The 25656-nt window shown below is 41.7% G+C and overlaps 2 protein-coding genes across 5 annotated transcripts in view; one reads left to right on the forward strand and one right to left on the reverse strand.

The window, feature by feature from the left end:
• The first annotated feature begins 16073 nt into the window (after nucleotides 1–16073).
• ckma (creatine kinase, muscle a) lies at nucleotides 16074–21535 on the forward strand. The gene is made up of 8 exons (XM_039777068.1): nucleotides 16074–16223; nucleotides 17489–17696; nucleotides 17883–18037; nucleotides 18279–18411; nucleotides 18889–19060; nucleotides 19357–19480; nucleotides 19912–20101; nucleotides 21025–21535. The coding sequence occupies exons 2-8, from the start codon at nucleotides 17504–17506 to the stop codon at nucleotides 21201–21203; spliced, it is 1146 nt and encodes a 381-aa protein (XP_039633002.1). The 5' UTR covers nucleotides 16074–16223; nucleotides 17489–17503; the 3' UTR covers nucleotides 21204–21535.
• A 3415-nt stretch (nucleotides 21536–24950) lies between these two features.
• Nucleotides 24951–25656, reverse strand: part of mark4a (MAP/microtubule affinity-regulating kinase 4a) — a 37244-nt gene continuing 36538 nt past the window's right edge. For 2 of the 4 annotated variants that reach the window (XM_039777065.1, XM_039777064.1), the window contains exon 17: nucleotides 24951–25656. This exon is cut by the window's right edge and continues 167 nt beyond it. In XM_039777065.1, coding sequence (XP_039632999.1) covers nucleotides 25487–25656 — 170 coding nt within the window. In that variant the 3' untranslated portion in view covers nucleotides 24951–25486. The other 2 variants (XM_039777067.1, XM_039777066.1) reach the window with 1 other exon arrangement.

A 25656-nucleotide genomic window follows, 5' to 3' on the forward strand; every position in this document is an offset into this window, starting at 1 on the left:
ACGCTGCTCCCTGGCCTCTTAAAGTCACAGTAGCCTACCTGAATAGTGTAATGCACTGGCCCTAATCCTCTTCCGTAGGGGCCACATGCAATTTTAGGGTTTACCAAATAGATTAAGCACAAGTGTTGCATACCACCAACCCTCCATTGGTTTTGGTTTTACAAAAGACTAACGAAACACACATAACAATAAACACAAGAATGCTCATTCAGTGTTAACCTACATTTTATTTATCACTGCAACAGTTAGGGAGGCCAGAGGGGGGTCGAGGCTTAATATTACGGAACCGCCACTGCTTATCAATAATAATAAAAGGTCCTGGAGATAGGACGGGTATCTAATGAAAGTGATTATAGAGCCCGAAAACAGACAAAATCCTAGTAAAAGGTTATTAGACGAGTCAAACGCATAACTGAATACATCAATACATGATAACGTGAGATAAATAATTAGAATGGTCAAATTGTGTTTGTGTAAAAACAAATCTAAAGCTTTATACTTAAGTATACCTATCACCAATCAATTGATAAAATACGTTAAACCTTTATTTTACTCTTTCACTGTCATTTTATTTTTTATATAAGGCAAAACAAAAAAAAACTGAGTGGAAGTTACAGGAAAAGTACAAAACTTTATATTCGGGTCTGATAATCTTTCACAGTTTGGATAGTTTGGATTGAAGTGACCATAAAACAGAGACTGTATTAAAGCAGGAGGAGAACGATCTGTGAGATGGAACGTGATTGGACAAACGGCAAATCATCATTTAAAAAAATTAATACATTGATTTATTTCTGGTCATTATCTGAAGCCAGAAAAATTAAATACATATATTAATTGGCACATTACTCTTTTTTTAAAATATCTTTTATGTAATTTTTTACAGTATCATTTCAATTTAAGTGTAAGTAACCAATGTGTAAATTGTATTTAATTATTTCAGTTGTAGACTCCACAGAACACACCTTTGAACAATCAGTCACTTATATACTTAGATACTAGATCAGTCAGTAGTGGCAGCCTGTCTGCTAGCCCCGAGCACTTTGGCCCTATATGATCTCTCCATGGTTACTAGATTGTTGTAGAGAATACAGCCCTGACCTTTCTACTGTGATGCATGTACTGTACATTTACTAGGTAGGGATGGATTGAAGTGCACTGATATGGATCGAAATGCAAGCTTTATATTTTGAAATGTAAATATTTGACATGTACAAACCCAACCTGCTTGGCTATATACATTTACCAGGCTATATGTTTGTACTTCAGCTAGTTACCTGGTAACAATATACATATATTACAGGCAGAGTTGGTAAGTATTTTAAATATACACTTTTTTTTATATATTGTTAAAATTGGTCTTTACACCCGACAGCAATAAATAACTTATGGGCTCTGACAAAGGAGCGAAAAAGATCGGTCATCAGTAGCTGCTGTAATCAGAGATGGTCCCATACCAATTTTTGCTTCCCGATAACTGAACTTACATATCGGCCGATACCGAGTACTGATCTGATACCAGTGTGTCATATATTTTATTATTTTTTAACAGCTGTATACTTCTCTCCCTGTATGGATGTGATGTGATTTCTATCTTTGTTATACGGCCTGGCTCAGGTTAAACTCTTTGTGAAACATGAACAAACAATGAATGCCATAGAACTTTCTTTTATCACTTAGTTTGACAGTGAGTAATTCCGGAAAAATAACATAAATAAATGTCTTTAAAGTAGATTTTCTTCGGGGCTAAATTACGTGGTATTGGATCGGTGCGTAAACTCCAGTACTTTCTGATACCGGTATCCGAGGCTTTTCTGATACTGGTATCGTAACATCTCTATCTGTAATCCTGTAAAAACGCCCACCAATCAGTGCCTCGGGGTGCGCTTGGAACGAACCAATGAAATGCCACCTTGCCCCACTGAGCATACAAATTGCCTTCTTTTGCTAAATATGTACGTTTTAGACATCTATCTGTTTATTATTATAGCTGTAGAAAATCCGGCCCTTGTTTTCAGTGAGTCCTGTCTTATTCAGTGAGTAATAGTTCTCTTTCAGGATTGTAAAGTTGTTGGACATCTTCCTTCAGCTGTATCATCACCTGGTAATGCTTTGTCTGTCTGAGGACAGTACATACTGTATCGTGGCAGTATTGTATGTTTGTGATCCGCATCGATTTGATTGTTGAGTTGGAAATGGGGTGTCTCATAAATAACCACATCTACAGCAACCTTTTAGTGCAGCACAGATGACAGTGAAGGGCAGCAACAACATACACGGCAAATACTTTACAAATGTCTCCACCTTGTGGATTTTAGCAGCAGTTTTTTGGGGGCACCAGGTGGGTGTGATTTCCCCCCCCCCCAACTGCTGATGACATAAGAAGGGCCCAGAGCCAGTGGGGGTTATGGTTGGCAGAGAGCCAGAGAATCAACAGGGGGCAGCAGACACTGGGCCTGAAGAGTGAACAGCTGCAGGGCAACACACTGTATGGTAGTGTGGTTCCAAATTCACACATACTCTAAGTACAACCCTGTGGGGGTGTAATACATTAAATGTAATGCCAAAGCTTTGCAGATATTGTTTGTTCTTTGACTGAGGCCATAGGCTCTGCTACAAAACATACTGTAAGATTATGTAACAGACATTCAGTAATACGATCGCAGCTGCCAATTGTTAGACATGTGTAACCGTATGGACAGGTATTAATACAGTAAGACATCATAAGGTGTTGATGACTTCTTAAAGGTCCCATGACATGCTGCTCTTTGGATGCTTTTATATAGGCCTTAGTGGTCCCCTAATACTGTATCTGAAGTCTCTTTTATATAGGCCTTAGTGGTCCCCTAATACTGTATCTGAAGTCTCTTTTATATAGACCTTAGTGGTCCCCTAATACTGTATCTGAAGTCTCTTTTATATAGACCTTAGTGGTCCCCTAATACTGTATCTGAAGTCTCTTTTATATAGACCTTAGTGGTCCCCTAATACTGTATCTGAAGTCTCTTTTATATAGACCTTAGTGGTCCCCTAATACTGTATCTGAAGTCTCTTTTATATAGACCTTAGTGGTCCTCTAATACTGTATCTGAAGTCTCTTTTATATAGACCTTAGTGGTCCCCTAATACTGTATCTGAAGTCTCTTTTATATAGACCTTAGTGGTCCTCTAATACTGTATCTGAAGTCTCTTTTATATAGACCTTACTGGTCCCCTAATACTGTATCTGAAGTCTCTTTTATATAGGCCTTACTGGTCCCCTAATACTGTATCTGAAGTCTCTTTTATATAGGCCTTAGTGGTCCCATACTGAGTTTAAAATCTTAGGCTAATACTGTATCTGAAGTCTCTTTTATATAGACCTTAGTGGTCCTCTAATACTGTATCTGAAGTCTCTTTTATATAGACCTTAGTGGTCCTCTAATACTGTATCTGAAGTCTCTTTTATATAGACCTTAGTGGTCCTCTAATACTGTATCTGAAGTCTCTTTTATATAGACCTTATGGTGCGTTCTTTTTGTCTTGTAATCGCGACTAGTAGCTCGAGCGTGACGTCACATCCGTGTCGAAAAACGAATAACCGCGGGTTGTTGTGTTCTTTTTGTCACACAATACTACGAGTCGGAGAAAAGATGGATTTTTGTAACATTTTTAGTAACATTTAGGATTCTATTCACCCAGTTATTGACATATTACACACATATATTTCACAGTTTGATACATGAAAATTACGTTTTGATTAACGTTAACGTTAGGCTGCTGCTCTGCTTTCTGCTCAAGACTCGGCTTAAAGCCATTGTTGTATAGCAACCCAGCGTCTCCAGCCAATTTCAGCTGCACAAGCTACAAAATAACTAATCAGGCGGTATTTAACTCCTAATAAGACTGTAGAGACATGCCTATAGGTAGCAGTATACAGCGCTATGTGTACGACTTCTTCATTTGGTTACAACAAAGACAAAAGTGCTTAAAATTGTAGATAACCACAATGTTTACTACGTGTGATGCACGACGTAGCCATCTTTGAAAGTGAGCTCGGGGTCCTCTGAGTTCAGACGACTTGACGAGTCGTAAATACGACCTCGGGGGTGTTCTTTTTGCAACTTCCGGGTCGTAACTCCGGAAAACAACTCGTAAAACGACTTCGGTGGACAAAAAGAACGCACCATTAGTGGTCCCTTAACTGTACCTGAAGTCTCTCTCCCGAAATTCAGCCTTGGTGCAGAATTACAGCCACTAGAGCCAGTCCCACAATGAGCTTTCCTTAGTATGTGCCATTTCTGTGTCTGTAGCTATTGAGGAGGAGAGAGGGGTGTTGCTTGACCAACTGCCACTTTGCTTGTTTGAAAGCCGAGCCGTGATGTCTCTCTCCCATGGGTGGGCCAAATTCTCTGGGCGGGCAGAGCAGAGAAAGGGGAGGTAACCTTTCTCCTTATGACCTCATAAGGAGAAGATTCCAGATTGGCCCATCTGAGCTTTCATTTTCTCAAAGGCAGAGCAGGATACCCAGGGCTCGGTTTACACCTATCGCCATTTCTAGCCACAGGGGGACCATAGGCAGGCTGGGGCAACGCATATTAATGTTAAAAATCCTCAGAAAGTGAAATTGTCTTGCCATGGGACCTTTAATAAACCCTTCACAGTCTAACTCAGGCTCAGTGGTGGTAGCAGAGTCCATTTGTAATGTCTTTATAACTCAAAGTCATTCAAATACAATTCAGAGGAGTTGTATTTCAAGTAGCCTGTATGAAGACTAACCAATTTTGTATTTGATAAAAACATTGTAACACCATTGCTTGGGAACTGCTTCCATTGGCTCAGATTATGGAAAACAACAAAAAAAATTCCCATAATTATGCAGATGACACACACATTTACATAACCATATCACCATGGGATTATGGTCCAATACAAGCAATGAGTAAGTGCTTTGAACAAATCAACGATTGGATGTGCCCGAATTTTCTACAATTAAATGAAAGCAAAACTAAGGTGGTTGTTTTTGGATTCGGTCAGTCGGCAATGTTAAAAACAACGGACAAAGCCAGAAATCTTGGTGTAGTCATGGACTTCAGACCTGAATTTCAACAACTGCAATTACAAAGTCAGCCTATTATCACCTTTAGAATATATCAGGGGTTAAAGGATTTATGTCTCAGCAGGGATTTGGGAAAACTCAAAGTCCATGCTTTTATCTCCAGTAGACTTGACTACTGTAACAGTGTCTTTACAGGTCTCCCTAAAAAAATCAATCAGACAACTGCAGCTGATTCAGAACGCTGCTGCTCGAGTACTCACTGAGACCAAGAAAGTGGATCACATCACTCCAGTTCTGAAGTATTTACACTGGCTTCCTTTCTGTCAGAGAATTGATTTGAAAATACTACTGTTGGTTTATAAAGCACTGAACGGTTTAGGGCCCATATACATTTCTGATCTGATGCTACACTATGAACCACCCAGATCTCTCAGGTGGTCTGAGACATGTCTGCTTTCTGTCTCCAGAGTCAGAACTAAACAGGGGGAAGCAGCGTTCAGTTTTTATGCCCCACATACCTAGAACAAACTCCCAGAAAACTACAGGTCCGCTGCAACTCTCAGTTCTTTTAAATTAAGGCCGTATACACACTGCCTTAACTAAATCAGATCATTAAAAATTGCTTTAACTGTCTTACTCTCTTTAGCTTGTTTGTATGCTCTATGACTGTTTTTAAATTGCATTTCAATGTCCTTTTCTAGTGTGTTTATTTTGCACTTTGTCTCTGTGCTTTTAATGATTTATGTAAAGCACTTTGAGTGGCCTTCTTGCTGAAAAGTGCTATACAATCAAACTTGCCTTGTCTCTAGTGCAGACACAGAGCCATGTAGGCTGTGATAACATCCCCACCTGGATATGTCCTTTAAAGTCACAAACCTGTCATCACACCCTTGTGCCCCTGTGCATTGTGGGTTTACTAACCACTGTATGTTACAGCAGGGGTCTTCAACGTTTAGCTACCAAGAACCAAAGGACCCCCACCCCCAACTGCAAAGAGATGCATGGAGCAGGGCCCCTTAATATATTGTATAAAATGAAGTTGCATAATTAAATGTTACCATATTTTTTTTTTTTTTTTTTTTTTTTCCACACTTTTTAAATGTAAGCATTGTCGAAACTATTAATTAAGCCTAAATAATTGTTGGCATGGTTTTTTAAATCATGTTTTAATACATACATGAGTCACAGTGAACCCTTAGGATGAACACTGTCTGTGGATGGCTACCTTAGTGACTACCTTACCTATAGGACAGTTAGCAGTTGGGATTTATATTTGCTAATAATATTTTGGATTCATGTTAAGACTTTTTAATTTTTGAACAATAATTTGGAGCCCCCCCCCTGCATTGACTATGAGGATCCCCCTAGGGGTCCCGGACCACATGTTGAAGAGCCCTGTGTTAGAGGAAAGTGTTGGCAACAGCCTGCTGACTATGCTGCTGTACCAGCAGACTGCAGAGCAGCTTCTCTCCTCAGGCTGGGAGACTCATCCTCCACAGTCCACCATAAAAATAGTTTTGTTTTTCTTATATAGCATACAGCATAGCATCGTTGTGCAACACTGTGTTGTACAATGACAATAAATTCATCTTGAACTCTGGCTCCCTGATAATTCACGAGAATGTTAATTGATTAAAGCAGCAACATTAGCTCTGTTTGTGGATGAAGAACAATCACCTCTAATACCTACTGCTTTAACCCTGGTTAGAGGGGCAGGTCACCGATTTTACACATGAAGGTCAGTTTACTCATAATGGGAAGTACTACACAGCCTCTGAAAGCAGTTGTATATCTTCTTTAGTTCTGGATGTAATATTTTGAAATATTTGGTTCTATAAGGTGACATGTAAGCTACGTATACTCAAATGGCCAGTGAATTACTGTAGCTGGCGAGCTAAGCACTAACTAGCGCTAAACTTAAAATCACCACAGCGTGGTGGAGTAAGATCTGGCTCCTCCACACATACATTCTGGGATAGGAGAAAAAAACTCTCTGGGTCTTGGGCGGTGCTAAGCTCTGGACGCAGCGAGAGTGGCTCTGCTAAATAGTCTCAGGAAGGAACTTGTTTTGGTGGAACATTTGCACCCTGCAAAAAAAAAATAACACAACATCCAATAGAGCTCAACAGTCGGGTTCCGGAAGTAAAAATACAATGCAATTTCTCCATTGAAAAATTGGAGTATAAGCCATAAAATGATAACCGTCGATGATAGACTTAAAATCAGCATGCCGACGTGACTAAGCGATTCTATATAATCATATAGACGCCAAAAATCATGGGGCACCAACCTTGTTTTGAGATAAACGTCAGTACTGCATTACCCACAATCCTGAACAATCCCACAGTGATGCCTCTGATTGGTGGAACTCATGCTGGTCGTGGGGGTCAGTGCCCGATCTGTGCTGCCTGCACGATCCGTCACGAGGATTTACGACACTGCACGAATCACGATCTGTTCCACGCTTCTGCCGTTAGCCTCCGCCGGGAAGCTAACGTTAGTTTAGCTAACAGCTAATTTGGCTAACAGCTAATTTGGCTAATCGCTAGCTGACAGCTTGATTCAGTCTAAAATAACGTTAACTCAAACTAAACACTGGGTAAAGCAGGCTACAGCTGACGTAACAGCTGTTATATATTTTAACGGTTATTTTCAGGTTTTATTTTGAGGGTCTTTTAAAGTTATTACATGCTGTCTCAGCTAGCGGTTAGCCGAATTAGCTGTTAGCTAAACTAACGTAGCTAGCTTCCTTTATTCAGTGGTGTGCGGGTTTATGGGATGAGTAGTTCCTTCGCTCTGAAATGACGATATGTATATGGACACAGTATTGTACCTTAACCTAAACTTAACAATTTCAGCGTTTAGCTTTCTAGTTTGAAGTTTGTTGTTGTTTACTTTAGCGAAGGGATTTGAAGCCTGACATCCTGGCATATAGGCTAGATGGCTTTAACCTGGAAATGTACTCCGGAGTAGTGAAAATAAGCTCCTGGTCATTCTCTGTTTTTTCTCTACTGTTCGGTTTACTCCCTGCTAGCATTTTGTTCACCTTTACACACCATTTCGCTCAATTCAAAAAGTTAATGAAGAGGGAAAATGAAGCCCTCCCAGCTTGCTAACTGTCAGTTAACAAGCTTGTTAGCTTACCTCAGTTGCTAACGACTCGACATGTACAGTTAGTCACAGTTTATTAATAAAAAGATTTATTTGTACCAATGGCCTTTGTCTCATTAACTGTGTGTAAACCACTCTAATGAAAGATGCTTTTGAGTTGCATTATGGGAATTGTGGAATTCAGCATTTTATAAATTTGACTAATATTCAGGAGCCAGGATATTTCGGCCTCTGCTGCTCCTCTGCTGCCCCTCTGCTGCCCCAACTTTATGGAAGTGCAAAACTAAAAGTAATTGCTGGAATACCACCTTTAAATGTTAAGGACAAATTAAAAGTGCCAACCTGATTATCACTTTAACGAATCCATCCATTCAATGCAGAATCAGTCGCGTAGACAATAAAAATATTGAATAAATGTGAAAGCAATCTTGTGTAACACAAACTGAGGACCGACCTTTAAAGGTGAAACTACATAATGGACATATTTTTCCCCCAGGGTTGTGGCACTGAGCCAGGTGTAGATGCATGTTACATCGCACAGTACAGCATGTGCAATGATCCATATGGTCACATACCGTACTCCATTCTAAGCCTCTGGAATGCCGGCCCAAATTCATTCAGATGCACTGACACAGATTTGGTACGCTTAAATGAACATTCTCCAACTAGAGCACATTGTGTTCATGTGTGTGGGTCCAGTTAATCCTTTTGGAAGGGCCACACCTATTTACATAGCAACAGCACCTGCATGACTCTCTTGTGGACAAATGCCACATCTTTAATCTCACTTGTTTTCTTTATAGAATAGAGTTTACCAGTGTTTTTCATTTGAGGCAAAGGTTTAAAATGTATATTCACAGTACAAATTATAATAGTGTGAAAATGAGGCAGTTTTTCAAATTTTGTGAAAAAAAAAATAGTATCAAATTTTGTTTTCCTGGTGTTCTTGCTCATTCGACCTCTGAATCTGAATGAATTAGTTGCAGCACAACAGCACTGCACTGACCACAACATTGGTGACACATGCAGCTTAATTTCATAATATGTTTTGCAAGGTTTAGTAAATGGGCACCACTTTTGTGGAGCGAAAGCTAGGAGAGAGATGGACAGAGAACTGACTCGATGAAATTGAATATGGGTCCTGGGTGGGCGGGGGCTCCTGTTTGACAGGGTGCAGATGGACCAGCAAGCCTGGTATAATTATAGCCTCCCCCTGACCACACTACGTACACATGACCCTGACGGCTTAAATTTCAATGGAGGAATACCAGCCACCAAAAGTCCGATAGGACTGCAACAAGTAAACCACCCCAGGCCTGAAAAGAAAGTAATAATATCCAGCCTTTAAATCTGCATAATCATTATTCAAAACTATTACAACAAAGTTGTTTTTAGGCTTTAGGCAGTCTATAGATAAAGTGTATTCTTTTAACTTGAACTGAAACACATATACATCTTGAAAATGAATCTTTAAAGGACTACTTCACCCTCAAAATGATCATTTGTTTATCAATTAGTCACCTGTGGTTTTGAGAGTGAAGTATTCCTTTAGGAACCAATATATTGCTTTAAATGTTATGTTGTGTGCATGATCTGCATCTCCAGGCTAGTTCTCCACAGGTGACCGGTGTTGAATTTAATGTTGGAGAGAAGCTTTAAATAGTCTGCCATAAAGGTGTTATTTATAGACGCTTGCTATGTCATTGTATTTGGTTGCCAAGCACATAACATTACTTTTCCAGCCATGTTTCATGATCACCATCTCGTTTTCATGTGAAGGAACTGCTGACAAGTCTCACTACTCGTGGCAGAGATGTCGAAATGATACGTTTGCCCCATTCCTGACCAATGTGACATAATGTGCCTAACCTGACCTAACACTCAGAGTGTGGCACTGGACACAGCTGCAGCTTGACACCGTGCTATTCTGACACAGGTCAGTTCAGTTGGTGTAGATTCCTTTCCAAGGGTCAAACTTCATATGTTCCAAAATGTTCTGCAAGGCTACGAACTAATGCCCACTTCCCCCGACAACACTCTGTGGGATAAGAAGACAGAAATTGTTGAAGTTCAACACTCTAAGGTTTCAGAACATGTAATGAAACCATACACGCTGTTACCAAATCATTCCTGATAACAATCCCCAAAACTATTTTTCACACAGTTTAGAATATTCCTGATAGAGGTTTCAGTTTTTTGTCAAGCTTGTGAAGCTTCCTGGCCAACATGAGCAGAAGGCACAATATCATGTCACTGCCCTGTTGCATAACTGTTCTAGACTGGCATTAATTCAATTGCTCTGGCTAGAATGTCAGCACTTAGCAGCTCTATGGGGTGTCTCATTTGCAGGTGCTACTACTTCCTTCTGGAGGTTAAAGTTAGCCAAACTTACATGAGTTTTTGAATAAAACAATATCAATAATATCTGATGTGATAGGATCCTACTGACAAGATTGTTTTGTTACTTGATGACGACTCTAAATTACACCTGCTTGGGAGACGGAAGAAAGTTTGGCTAGCTGGCTCAACCGCAACCAAGAAAATGATAGCTCAGCGCTGGCTCCACTCGCTTTGTATAAAACAGTGGTTGGCGTATTTTCTGGACATAGTTATGCTTGAGCTCTCTACAGCAAGGATTAACAAAGCCAAATCATCGACTATAGACCTATGGAAAAATGCAGCAGCACAAGTCCTAATGACCTCGTCATCACAAGAATTAGAGGAAAGCGACTAGGCAAGGTGTGATTCCTGATTCCTGTTTTTTGTTATTTGTTTTTCTTTCCTCGAGACCACAGAGGGTGGGGGGTGGGAGAGGGTTGTTATTCTTGTTCAATTGTGTTTGTATGTTCTGTATGTTAAAAATATTAAAAAAACAATAAAAATTGATCACAAAAAAATAAGCCAAACTTATTGTGAGTCTTACCTACACATATACCAGAAATGTAACTACAGTGTCTCAAACTCCAGCCACCTACAGTGTGCTACAATAATATGCACATAAGACAAAACCAGTGTTGTGGGCAATATGAGGAAAAGGTGACAGATTGGTGCATGGAGTGATAGTAGAAACCTGCACAGAGACTAATTTGGTGACCGGACAGGCAGCAGACAGCTGTGTAACAGGAGATGGGGTTTTTAATTCAGGGCCAAGGCACCGTGACCAGTTGGCTCTACACTCCTACAACTCTCAACACTGGTGGCACCAAAAGCAGAAGAAGAGGAAAGAGATAAATACAAAATACAACAGGAGTATAGCTAGAGAACATATATGCGTGCCGGCATAAGGTCTGAAGTGTAGGCTTGAAGTATGTGGCAGGGTTGGGTTGGCTATTTGGGAGGGAGGGGGGAGTGTTTTAGGTGCAGGGGTGGTAATGATACTGAGGATTGGAAGAAGCAGGTGTAATCCAGTCAGCTGCTAGTCGTAGAGGGCTGGGACATCCCACAGTCACAGCTGTTTGTTGGGATGCCCCCCCTTCCTGGAACAGTGCCTGTGATAAAACTCCTATGGACCCCCATTTGAATTGTTACTACACCTTTAGTACATCACCATTTATTTTACCGTATGACAACACCAACATTTTATTTTATTTTTTACTTAAGTAAAAGTACTAATACCACACTGTAAAAAGACTCTATTACAAGTAAAAGTCCTGCATTGAAAATTTCACTTAAGTAAAAGTATTTAAGTATCATCAAGAAAATGTACTTAAAGTATTAAAAGTAAAAGTACTCGATGCAGAACTCTCCTCCCATTGTAGAAAGTGTAAAGGATCCAACCAGTTGTGTGTTTAATGGTCTTATCATCTCAGCTGGACTTGTATATTGTATATTGTTATATTGTTGGCTAGTTTACTTTATAATCAAACATCAGATTTGATAAACTACATGTGTTCTGTGTGCAGGAATCTTAATATGTAAAGTAACTAGTAACTAAAGCTGTAACAGATGAATGTAGTGGAGTAAAAAGTCCAATATTTCTCTCTGAAATGTAGCGGAGCAGAAGTAGAAAGTGGCATGAAAAGAAAAGACTCAAGTTAAGTACAAGCACCTCAACATTTGTACTTAAGTCCAGTACTTGAGTAAATGTACTTAGTTACATTCCACCACTGAACACCAGTGGTGTTATCACCAACTTTCCCTCCAGTGTAGATTTGGATTTGATGAGTGACTTTTACTTTGGCTGCAGGCCAACTGTGTTCCTGTAAAATGTGGGGGTGGTGTAGCTTGCTAGAACATTTATGAATCGCTGTGGAACCAACCTGAGTCAAAGAGCCCTGTTACCTTCTCTGAGAAGGCTAGTTCTGAGTGTAATATTATATGGCCTGTCACGGCTGAGTGGAGCAGGAGAATCCAAACGCAGGACACCGCAGACCGGTATTACAGGTTTTTTGTTTAGCAAATGCAAAACCATGACTTAAATACAAACTAATCTGACGAGGGGATGACGTGCAGTTGGAGAGATGGCCGGAGAAACTTTAAACTAAACCGCATGAACACAAACATGGTGGTAAACAGGCATGAAAACAAGACATGAGCTACCAGGACATGGCACATAAGGAGAGTGACATTAAATATAAAAATAAAACAGGAAACAGACTTCAACAGAGATCTTCAACAGGGGGTCTGTGACCTCCTAGGGGTCCTACTGCAAGACTAACTGCAGGAGGGCCGCCCAAATTATTGTTTGATTATTTTTTGAAAGTAGTTTTTTTCAAAAATTAAAACGTTCTAAAAATATACATTAACACAGTCCAACATATAATTAGCAAAGATAAATTGGCATATTCGTGAAAAAAAAACAAACAGTGATGACAGGCTTACTAAAGGTAGCCACTATGGTAGCCATTCACAGATACTGTTACATGTAAGCTTAAGGATTCACTGTGCCCTCCACATGTATGTTTAACATTAAAGGAGAAATCCGGCGCAAACCTAGGGGTTAATAACACACGTGTACCGAGTCGACCGTTCTCTGGGATATGTTTTCATGTTAATCGAACGTGACCAGTTTTATCACAAACCGCTAATTAGCTTATAACGCTAGTCGTCGGGGCACAGCTAAAGTAAAAAGAAATTGCTATTTCTATACTACTAACAAGGCTCAAAATAGCACCACACTTCTATGGTAGCATAATGAGGGTCCCTACATGTTAACCGAAGCATTGAGAACTTTGGAAGTGTACAGACAGTTTATTAAAAAGATAAGTTTATAAAGACATTACCGTTCACGTATACATGCGGGCGCCATCTTGGGAAAACAGTCACGACCAGTTGAACGACGAACGCCGTGCTTGAGCTATGTTACTGGTTACTGGTTACATGGCATTCGTCATTAGACTGGTCATGACTGTTTTCCCAAGATGGCGCCCACATGTATACGTGAACGGTACCGTGGAAGTGTGGTGCTATTTTCAGCCTTGTTAGTGGTATAGAAATAGCAATTTCTTTTTACTTTACCCGTGCCCGGACGACTAGCTTTATAAGCTAATTAGCGGTTTGCGATAAAACTGGTCACATTCAATTAGCATGAAAACATATCCCAGAGAACGGTCGACTCGGTACACGTGTTATTAACCCCTAGGTTCATTTTGCGCTGAATTTGTCCTTTAAAACATGACATATAAGTAATATATAAATATCCATCCATCCATTTTAATCCATCCTGCCAAGTTTAATATGCAACTTATATATCAACGCAATTTAATTTACACAACAGTGATGACAGACTTACTAAAGGTAGCCACTATGGTAGCCATTCACAAATACTGTTACACGTATGCAACTACATTTTCTACATTTTAGGTTGAAGCTAAAGGGCCCTTGGAGACACCTGGACTAGAGAAAAACTCCAAGACCACGACAGGGCCAATAGGTAGTATCGTAACCATACACATTTGAGTTAGTCACTTATATAAGTAGAAAGTTAGTCTGAATGATGAAGAATATGTATTTTGGACGTTTATCAACTAACTGTAATTTCAAATATAGGCCTGCTGAAGCCATTGCCATTGCCCCGACAATACTGCAGTTCTATGTTCTATAAACTTCATTGAAGTAATGCATGAAGCAGATGCGGGGCATAAGCGTTGGTAAAATAGTGGGAGATATTTGAGAGATTAGAAGGGAGGCTAATGAAGCTAATGTCAAAGATGGCATCCTCTTTCATCCTCAAAGTTCCATCCGACAGTCAGTATTCCCGTCATAGATTGGATGTCTGATAATTATATCAATTAGAGCAGAACGGAGTCATGGCTGTTTCGAGGTAGATTCCTCTGCAGGTCACTGGGGGTCAACATAGAAAGGATGAACATAGCAACAATATCTGCACAATCTAATGCTGTCCAATACTATTGTATACTGCAAAAAGTATTATTATTTTCTTTCACTCTTGTTGACTCTATGTAAAGAAAAAGTAGTACTAATGTTACATTTCAAATACCAGTCATTAAGAAATGTCTATTTGACAGCAAATGTCAAACTAAGCTCCTAAAAAGGAAATGACAATTGTGGCGACCCCTGCTTCCCCTCTCTGCTTGGCTTGGTTTGATTGGTCTCTTTTCTCCTCCGCTTTCAGGAAGAAAGTACTCAGAGTGGAGGTTGTTTATGGCCAGCGTTATGGATGGTAAACTCTGTCGCTCGGTCACTGAGGGATGAAGTTCCAGCAATGGTTGGAGTGAGTGTGGTGACGCGAGTGTTGGGGTTTCCCCATTGGTTCATTGCCCTTTCAAAATGTATGTGCCCGAGACAGACTTTACCACCGCTATCACCTATCAATCAGCTGATTAACTTCCTCAGTACATGTGGATATTGTTGTTGTTACCCTTTTTTTTTTTGTTGCATAACCTTGATTAATGTATGTCAATAACAGTGGTGGAATGTAACTAAGTACATTTACTCCAGTACTGTACTTGAGTCCAAATGTTGAGCTATTTGTACTTTAGTTGAATCTTTTCTTTTCATGCCACTTTCTACTTCTACATTTCAGAGAGAAATATTGGACTTTTTACTCCACTACATTCATCTGTTACAGCTTTAGTTACTAGTTACTTTACACGTTAAGATTTTTGCACACAGAATACATGCAGTGTTTTATAAAATAAAATGTTTTATAATAAATTAAACTGAAAGGATTGACCGATTAAACGCTTACTTGATTGATAGAACTGATTGGATCGTTTACAGTTTCTACAATGGGAGGAGTTTTCTGCATTGAGTAATTTTTACTTTTAATACTTTAAGTACATTTTCCTGATGATACTTACATACTTTTACTAACACTTTCAACACAGGACTTTTGCTTGTGACAGAGTATTTCTACAGTGTGGTATTAGTACTTTCACTGAATCTGAATACTTCTTCCACCACTGGTCAACAGTTTACTAAAATAATCTTCCTCCTTGTTTTGAACCTTGAGTCAGTTCATGACACAATTTCCCCCGACAAGCTGCTGTTGTTGAATGTGGCATAGCCATACTTTCAGTGGTGCAAAACGTACCGTTACTCATCACCAAGGAGGTATCTATCATGTTAACCTCTTGAATTAACATAGTCGCCATATCTGTTTCTTTGGACAGCATTTCGACATGGCAGCCATTTGATAAGTGAAAGAATACTAACTCTGTCCAACCTTTACGCCTCACACTGGGGGCCCTGATCTCCACCACATGCGTGGCAAAAGTGAAGCTCAGCTTTTTTCAGTTGTGTCAACTACCTCCAACAGCCCCCCCCTTCACCCACCCTCGTGACCCCTCCTCCCCTCTCCAATACTCCCACCGTCTGGTGCTATGTATGGGCCAGGGGTGGGTGAGGGGGGGTTGAGGGTACAGCTGCCCTACCCATCTTAGATGACTGAGATGTAAATGCGTCCCCTTTCATAAACTGTTCAGAGTATCAGTACAGAGGATCTGGCCAATGAGGGTGCCGCAGGCACTAAAATGGACAACCAATGGCTGAGTGTCTGCCCGGTATATAAACAGGGAGAAAGACCTCCAAAGTTGGGTGACCCCTATTTTGTCTACGGTGAACAGGATCTGATCCCAAGGACTGTTACCTCTGTTTCTTGTCTGCTGTGAAGGTAAAGAAATATACCAGAGATTATTAGTTTTGTGGAGTTAAAGAAGGAGGAGCAGATATTTGGAGACGTGCGGATTCAGAGAACCTTTCAAACATTTAGAACTGGAGAGAATAACTCTTTTTGGCTGCCTTTTTTTCTGGCCTTTGGACTCAAAGTCTGTGATGAAATCAAAGGATAAATGCACAACAATTCTGGGATGTTTGAATCTATATGATGCATTCTGGGGGGGAAAAAGAGACCTATTGGGTATCAGAGGTCATTGAATTTTGTCAGATTATTCTCAGTGATGTTATTAAATGGAACAAAAAAACTGCACGAACATGATGTTTTAGCATAGCGGTAGCTGCAATGCTGTTTCATGAACTTGTGTCGCAACATATATTTATGCGCTCTGCAAATGTTCTCTCGTTCGAGCGCTGATTTATGTGGACAGGTGCTTCATCGACTGCCTGGAGACACTGGATGTCCACTGATTGACTTAGCCATTTAAGAGTCAACTTTTTAAGATGGACCTTAAAAACGCTACTTTCATATTTGACTTATTACCAAAATGCCACACTGTAGCTGCATTTTATGTGACGTCAGAAGTGGGTCATTGCATTCATGTGATAGGCCTATCAGGGCAAGATGAAACAAATTATAAAAAAAGGTAACATGTACAGATGATTACAAGTAAATAGATCCTGGGGGACCATGGGGGAGGGTTCCTGAAGGGACAGATTTCTGTCAGCATAGTGACAACTTGTGCTAAGTGTTTGAACCTGCAGGGTGAGTGGTGATACAAGTGTGATACAAAGAAGGTGCAGAGTGTTTTTCAAAGGGCATAGGTATGTAAAACATGGCCAGCAAAGACTTCTCCATGCGTATTTATGTGTCAAAATGTAAATTGGAGAACCGCGGTGGTGCGTGTGTCCAGATAATTAAAATACTACTTGTATGCTTATGTGCTGAGGACATTTGGAAGAAAAGGCATAAAGTCAGATGTGCCAATGCTAAAAATATCCAGCCGACGCGCTCCTCCCCCGACTCTATTTTAACTGGACATTTGAGCAGTCGAGAATTGAGCGACAATTGTCCCCAGGATTCCTCTGCCGACCCCACTCTCCAGCTGTCTTGCAGAATATCCCATGTCTCCAAATGCTGAAATGTTTCGTGGATATTCAGATCACCTTCACAGACTAGGATTAGATTAGGAGGAACTGGTTTTTGATTGTCCAGAGCCTCTGTTTAAATTTGCTCATCCTTGTGTTTCCCTCTCTTTGCAGTGTTAGAAAGCAATCATGCCTTTCGGTAACACCCACAACAACTTCAAACTCAACTACAAAGTTGAGGAGGAGTACCCCGATCTGTCCAAGCACAACAACCATATGGCCAAGGTCCTGACCAAGGAGCTGTATGGCAAGTTGAGGGACAAGCAGACACCCAATGGCTTCACCCTGGATGATGTCATCCAGACTGGAGTCGACAACCCCGGTAAGCCAAGAGAGACACACCTACATTTAGACAAAGATCCCTTTTATGCAGCATAAAATCATTCAGACACATACTGTAAGTCTATACTGAAACAAAACGGCACATTTCTTAGTTTAACCTGTGAATAAAATCACCAAATGAAATACTCACAAGCTTGTCTCTTTCCTCTCTGCCCCCTGAATTCAGGTCACCCCTTCATTATGACTGTTGGCTGCGTTGCTGGTGATGAGGAGTCCTACGAGGTCTTCAAGGATCTGCTTGACCCCATCATCTCTGACCGTCATAATGGATACAAGGCCACCGACAAGCACAAGACCGACCTGAACTTCGAGAACCTGAAGGTGCAGTAGCCCAGAGAGCGCTATGGTTCATTAAGTAAAGACCTTACACGAGAGAAAACTTACTTACTGCAGGGTTAGGGTTAAGTTTAGACTTTCAGTGTTTCAAACCAAACACTACACTGGGTCATTTCATTGATTTGTACACCTTCAGCGAGACAAATAGGAACATGAAGCTGCACAGTGCCCTGCATTTCTGGCCTCTGTTTCACTTTGTAATCAGACTTTATCATTTTGTCATTAGGGTGGTGACGACCTGGACCCCGCCTACGTTCTGTCCAGCCGTGTCCGTACTGGCCGCAGCATCAAGGGATTCACCCTGCCCCCACACAGCAGCCGTGGGGAGCGCAGAGGCATTGAGAAGCTGTCCGTTGAGGGTAAGTTATTATTGGTTTGAGGTCATATAAGTATGCAAAGGGTTAGGGTTAGGGTTAAAACCTAGCATCCATAATGGGAGGGGCACGGGCACAAGGGGACCATCCGTGGTTCTTTAAAAGACAATTCAAAAGGATAAAAGTGTTTAAAAAGAGATTGAAGGAACCACTGGACAAGATGGTCAGTGGGAATTATATTACTTTAAAAAAGGGGTTAGGTTTGGGTAGGGCATTCCCAAACAATGTTCGCAAGAAAAGGAAAGTGTCATTTGAGGGTAACAGTTAGAATACAGTGCCCCAACAAGTAAAGGGTTAGGGTTAGGGTGGTTCTGCTTGCTCATGGGATGCTAAAGCAGTAACAGGGAATGTTAAGTGACAGATGACACTCAACAATAGCTCCCACCCCTCACTATTTCTTGTTGAGATCAACGGCAGAAGAATATTCAGTCTCCTAAATGTACTGTACGTGTGTCTCTCCAGCTCTGACCAGCCTGGATGGCGAGTTCAAGGGAAAGTACTACCCCCTGAAGTCCATGACTGATGCCGAGCAGGAGCAGCTGATCAATGATCACTTCCTGTTTGACAAGCCTGTCTCTCCCCTGCTGACCTGCGCTGGCATGGCCCGCGACTGGCCCGACGGCAGAGGCATCTGGTGAGTGCGACCGATGAGTGAAAACACCTCGTCACAAGTTCAGTTTAGTTTATTGGTTTACACATATACAAATACTACAGATGGATATACACATAATCAATAAAAGATGTGATGGAGAGATGCTAAAAAAAAAAAAAAAACTCATAAGGTTTTAATCTGGGCACTCTCCAATGTATAATCCAATTAAAATAAAGAAACTAAAATACTGAGAAAAAAAAGAGAGAGACTCCCATTATGCTTCTGCATCACCTGTGTGTTTTACTGTATGCTGATCCCTTGCATCTATCTCCGTCCAGGCACAACGACAACAAGACCTTCCTGGTCTGGGTCAACGAGGAGGATCACCTGCGTGTCATCTCCATGCAGCAGGGTGGCAACATGAGGGAGGTCTTCAGACGCTTCTGCGTTGGCCTGCAGAAGGTACTCATAAATAAAACCAGGTCAAAACCAGTGGTGGAATTTACTCAAGTACTGTACTTATAAATGAAACTAGCCAACAATATAACAGCCTACAAGTCCAGCTGAGATGATGAGACCATTAAACACACAACTGGTTGGATCCTTTACTCTTTCTACAATGGGAGGAGAGTTCTGCATTGAGTATTTTTTACTTTTAAGTACATTTCCTTGATGATACTTACATACTTTTACTTAAGTAACATTTTCAATGCAGGGCTTTTACTTGTAACAGAGTTTTTTTTTTTTTAACAGTGTGGTATTAGTATTTTTACTTAAGTAAAGGATCTGAATAGTTCTTCCACCGCTGGTCAAAACAAGTCAAAGAATGAAAGCAGTGCGGATCACTGCCGGATGTTCCTCCTGACTTTTCTTTTATATTACCTATCTCCCAGATTGAGGCGATCTTCAAGAAGCACAACCACGGCTTCATGTGGAACGAGCATCTGGGCTACATCCTGACCTGCCCCTCCAACCTGGGTACCGGCCTGCGTGGTGGCGTCCACGTCAAGCTGCCCAAGCTGAGCACACACGCCAAGTTCGACGAGATCCTCACCAGGCTGCGTCTGCAGAAGCGTGGCACAGGTACAGTAAAAAGAGACCCACTCTTTAGCTTGTACACCTGGGGATCAAGGGAAGGGGAAAAGAGTCCACTCACCCCCTGCATAGGTCTTATAAGCCACTATAAAGTCCCTCTAGCCAAGAAAAACACGCACAAACACATCTTCATTACCACTGCCGTAAACATCTTAAATATAAAGTAATGACCCACACAAACACTATGTCACTTTGCACTCATACATTGTATTTTTTTCATACTGTGTTAATTATTTTTATAAGCTATTAAGGGCTGCACGAGGACAATGTGCCATATGCGATAACATTGTTAAATATCGCGATAACGATATCACTTGCGATAAATAAACCGATCTTGAAATCCTACTCAGTTCTGCTGCTTTCAGTATTCTGCTAAAATACAACACATTGCTTGTTGGATTAAAAACAAAATAAAAAGGAAATCATTTAAAACATTCCTTTTTCTTTTTTCTTTTTTTTGAACAAATTGATCATTATATTGAACATAAGACACTGCTAAAAAGAAATGACAGTTACATTTTAACGTGCAGCGTTCTGATCATTTCTTTAAACTAACACAAAACTATCAGTCTTGCGTCCGTTGCGATACGTCGCAGCCTTTCGCGATGTTTGTATTCCGCCAGTTGATATCGCGATAATGATAAAAAATAAATAAATGTAAAAAAAAAAAACTATATATATATATATATATATATATATACACACACACTGTGCAGCCCTATAAACTTTAGCACGTTTACTGTCCGAGTTTGGTTTTTGCACTGTATGTAGAGGCCACATCTGAGACGATTTTCGGTCATGGCGGACAATAACGTTTCCTGTATCAGAATCAGCCTGGCAGGTCCATTTCGATCTCTACTGAGACCCTGGGAGGTGAGACGCGTAACCTGTAATCCCCTTATCCTCTTCAGGTGGTGTGGACACCGCCTCCGTGGGTGGTGTGTTCGACATCTCCAACGCCGACCGTCTGGGCTCCTCCGAGGTGTCCCAGGTCCAGCTGGTGGTTGACGGTGTCAAGCTGATGGTGGAGATGGAGAAGAAGCTGGAGAAGGGAGAGGCCATCGACAGCATGATCCCCGCACAGAAGTAAAGAGGGACGACCTCGCGTTTCTCTCGTGACCATTCGCGTGCAATCGAAGCCGGCTGACGGGCTTGCAGAGGAAACAGCCGCTCCACCAAGAGACTCTTGACTCTGCTCGCCTATTTCTTCCTTCCAGCTTTTGGTTTTTCTTTTTTTTTCTCGTTCCTCTGACCCTTTGTCCTTTCTTTTTTTTTTCACGTTCTCCTGTGTTGGTTGGTAACATCCTGGGATCAGCCTCCACTGAGCTGGGCATCGCCTGGCAGACGTGGCACCACCTACTTTTTCTTAGAAAAAGTAATGATTATTGAAGCTGTTCAATAAAACCCCATGAAACAACTAAACGAATCATTTTGATCTTTTGTGTCGCAGCACGGAAAACTGGAAATAACAATGAACAAAGTAGAATCTTCACTTATTAATACTCACTTAGCTATGATCAAAAAGCCAATCGACAAATATTCAGATGGTGTGACTAAAATGAAGGAAACAAAATGCCAACATCAGTGAATTTTTATTAATCTTCAGCTCCATCTTCTCCCTTTATAAACCACATCCACTCCATCTCAGCGTACAGTTTATTCTGAGGGGAGGAATTCAACAGCAGAGCAGTGTAAAATTTCTCATACAGGTCAAACTGGGTGGGTTTCTTCAGTCTCTTTTTGCATATAACATCAACCGTTTCCAAAAAAATCACTTTTGAAATGACAGTGCATGTTAAAATGCTGAGCCCCCCTGGGGGTCCTAATACTGTACCATCCACCATTTAAACCACACCAGCGACAAAGCGTCTCTGAGCAGGTACACACGTTTACTTTACAAAATCTTTTCAAGAAGGTTTCACAGTAGATTCCACCTTAAGACAATGTTCATCCATCATATACTAAGAGTGAGTTGTTTTACACCAAGTTATTTGCTTCTTTTTTTTTTATTATTATTATTTTTTCTTGTAGCCCGTTTCATTTCGTTTCATTCCCACCGAAGAAAAGGCTTCGCTAACAACATGATTCATATTTGCGATCGGGAGACAGTGACGTGACATTTCTATGGCTTTGAATGCAACCCAGGGCTTTCAACGTGTTAGGGACTTTTTGGGGTATCGGTGTAAATTCAAGTTGAAATAGAAGCAAACTGCACAACTTATTCCCAAATGTAGGCCAACAGTGAGTGTCCTCTCTGGATCTACTGAACATTTTTCTGTACGCTGTGGTGCGTCTCACGGCATGTCGAAATACTTGTAGGAACTCAGAAGCCCTCTCGCATGTACTGAACCTGTATCCTCTAGCGAACAAGGTGGAGGAGAGTCACTGCGTTTCACCAAAGCCTTCCTGTTTGTTTGTGTGAACGGGAGGGGGGGTGGGGGGGGGGACCAGGTACCACATTTAGCACCATTTCTCTGTATCAAACCGTGTCTAAAAACGATCAGTGTCTGCATTCCACGAAGCTTCCAACCCTAGGTGTGCATCATGTTTCATTCCCACTCACCCCCCCGCCCCCCCTCCCAAAACCAAAACTCTGAAGTCATGCAGGATTGCAGGTTGGTTTTGTTCCCCATCATCACTGATAGAATCTGCTTTAAACTAGAATTACTTCCCTTGCTCTAGCTATAAATAAACCTTGAGCTCTAAGATATATACTATATTCATATATTTTATATACAGCCATCGACTGACTGATATAAATCCTGTTTGGTGTTTTTTTTTTTTTTTTTTTTTTTTTAAATGATATTATTCTAAAAAATAAATAAAGTACCTGTGCAAATATCCACAAATTGAAGTGTTTCACATTTAAGACATTGGCGCCCTCCAGTGGCTAGTTGGGGGCATTACCTGTACAGGTACACTGGAAGGAGCTGATTCAAGTCAAAGCAAAGTGCATTGAGGTCTATATTACCTAATGCTAATATACACCACAATGAGAAAAAAAACGTCCAGGGAGAGGACAAGGACACACTCCGGGTATCCATGTTGGTGTCTGCTTCTCACCCTGGGGAGGGAGGTCAGGTGGACACCGATCCCCCCACCCCCCCGCTGAAACAGCACACGCCAAACGGGACTGAGAAGATGTTGTACGTTGGGTCTACGCTGTGAGAGTGCGGATGATGGCTCAAACGAGAGAGAGCCGAGGGAAGCCAAATTGTGACGATAGAAAAAAAAGTTGGTGGGACATAGGAAGGCGGTGGACAGCTAAGGTGGGGGCGTCCCTGTTAAATGTAGGGAGTCGGGGGAGCTTATGACGCATGGGAAAGGAAATGTGGGGGGGTGGGGTTGGATCACCATGAGCAAAGCCACAATCGAGAGATAGTATTAACAGTAAATCAGCAGCCAAACGACATGTTCTCTGTAGCCTACGCAAATATCACAGTAAGTCATTGACTGAAAACAGGGAGGGAGAATAGAAAGCTTAGAAAGCAAGTTTTTTTCCCATCTCTCTCTCTCTCTCTCTCTCCCTCTCTCTCTCTTTTTGAAACATTAAATATGCACTGTATGAAGGCGCTGGGGGTTGTTCACTTTAAAAGGCAACTGGACTAACAAGAAGAAAACGCTATGCACACTGCCTTCATCAAGCCTTTTTCCAGATTCAGAACACCCCCAGCCTGATCCCCACAGCCCACAGTCATCAATAATGGACAGACCAGTTTATAGACTGTGCCACAAAAAAAAAAAAAAAAGAGGGTGGACATTTAGAAGTGCATGTTCCTGTGTGTGTGTGTGTGTGTGTGTGGTGTGTGTGTGAGATCGAAGAGGTTTCACTGCTCGGCTGATCTGCTTTTGGCGTTTCCCATCCACCTACGGAGAGGACGGCTGAGCTGAGCTCCCATGGCACAGAACAGAACCAAAGAATTGCATTGCACTGAAAAACAAGCCAAACTTACAGTATCTCTGTTTTGTCGTGGCGGGAGGAGTGACAGATTTCAAGGGCAAGGTTTGCACGACAAAAAAATTAATGAAAAATAAAATCCACATTTGTCGCTCTTGCTTGCTTTAATCACCTTGAAAGATCTCAACAGTTGCGGGCTTCTAGTGTAGTTGGAAAGATATTCTCTGCCGCCCGTGAAAAGGGATGAAACGGGGGGGGCGGGGCGGGGGTGGGAGCTTGGAATAATCCAAATGCTTTGAACTAGTTTTACTGACGATGACCAGCGCTGACAAACAATGAATCCAGCCAATCAGAGAGCAGCGTGTGTGCACACAGTCTTTGCAGGCCTCTCTGTTCATTCTTTTAGAGAGCTAGCATAGGAAAAGTATTGATGACAGCAATGGTATAAAAGTTATACGACCTTATATTATATAACCAAAAATCTGCTGTCATTATTTAATTGTGATGTTAGCAAGAATCTCAAATGGACTCCGGCACTACGGCACCACAACGGAGCTAACCGTGGGGCTCGTTTGTTTCTCAATCAACATCTGAATTTGTTCATTTTTATTTGCCAGTCCCATGCAGAGACACTAATGTGATGGAGAGATGGCGACAACTCTGATCAGTTCATGAGGCGGGGGGAGATGTCGCCGGCGTTTCGGATTCCGGGTCAGCCTCTGATTGGCTGTTTTCAAAAGGCCCTGTCAACCCTGCTCCCACTGACCTGAATCCAGTGCAGTCGTCACTGCTGTATGTACACCGATCAAAGCAACGCAACCATCGCCGGCGGCTTGTCTGGTCACGGAGTCGGACCACATCCACGTTTGTGCGCGTTATTGTCCCCAGGTGATGAAAAGTCGGCAGATGATCACGTCATCGGTAAAGGGGGTGGGGGAGGCATGGCGTTAAAGGTGCGATATAAAAAAAGAATAAAAAAAAAAGACTGGCTGGTCAATTACGACCAGTACACAGGAGATGAGGATTTCTTTTCTGTAGTGGTGAAAGTGACAGTGGGTAAAAACAATGATCAGAGCAATACATAACAAAATAAAGAGTCATTATGGCTAGAGTAGCAATAAAAAATATTGAACTAGATTCCTTCTGATCCAGGTCCAGTGGGTGCAGTCGCTCAGTGAAGAAGTTGGCTGAGCTGGGTGGGGTGAATGGGTGGGGTGCCTCAGTCTGTGTGACTTTACGGGTCAGGTGTGTGTGTATCTGTGTGTGTGTGTGTGTGTGTGTGTGCAGGGGTGGGGGGGGGTGGGAGTGGGGGTAGTCATGGAAGAGAAGGAGAAGTCTATTCTCTCGGGTCCAGCCCCTCGCCCCTTCTCTGCTATTTTTTTCTTCAATTATGTCCACCCCACTCTCCCTTTGCGCACGCACACATCAATGCTCACTCACACACACGCACGCACGCACACAAACACACCCTCCGTTCAAAGTTCAAGGTCCTTTGAGATTTGGGTGGCAATGTCCCGAAAAGCTAGCGGCGTCCCCCAGAGTCGCGTGTAGCGCACCCCGTTAGAAGTCTCGGAGGTGCCCGTGGAAAGCTGGCACACCTCGGCCTCGAAAGCCACGCGGCCCCCTGCCACGCCATGGGTGCAGG

This window comes from Perca fluviatilis, chromosome 16 (assembly GCF_010015445.1).
Source record: "Perca fluviatilis chromosome 16, GENO_Pfluv_1.0, whole genome shotgun sequence".
Lineage (NCBI taxonomy): Eukaryota > Metazoa > Chordata > Actinopteri > Perciformes > Percidae > Perca > Perca fluviatilis.

Bases quoted from the DNA above. Each gene is read 5' to 3' on its own strand.
- ckma (XM_039777068.1), top strand. From the start codon at position 17,504: ATGCCTTTCGGTAACACCCACAACAACTTCAAACTCAACTACAAAGTT. The intron at 18,038-18,278 runs GTGCAGTAGCCC...TTTTGTCATTAG, and splicing joins TGAACTTCGAGAACCTGAAG to GGTGGTGACGACCTGGACCC. The intron at 20,102-21,024 runs GTACAGTAAAAA...TATCCTCTTCAG, and splicing joins TCTGCAGAAGCGTGGCACAG to GTGGTGTGGACACCGCCTCC.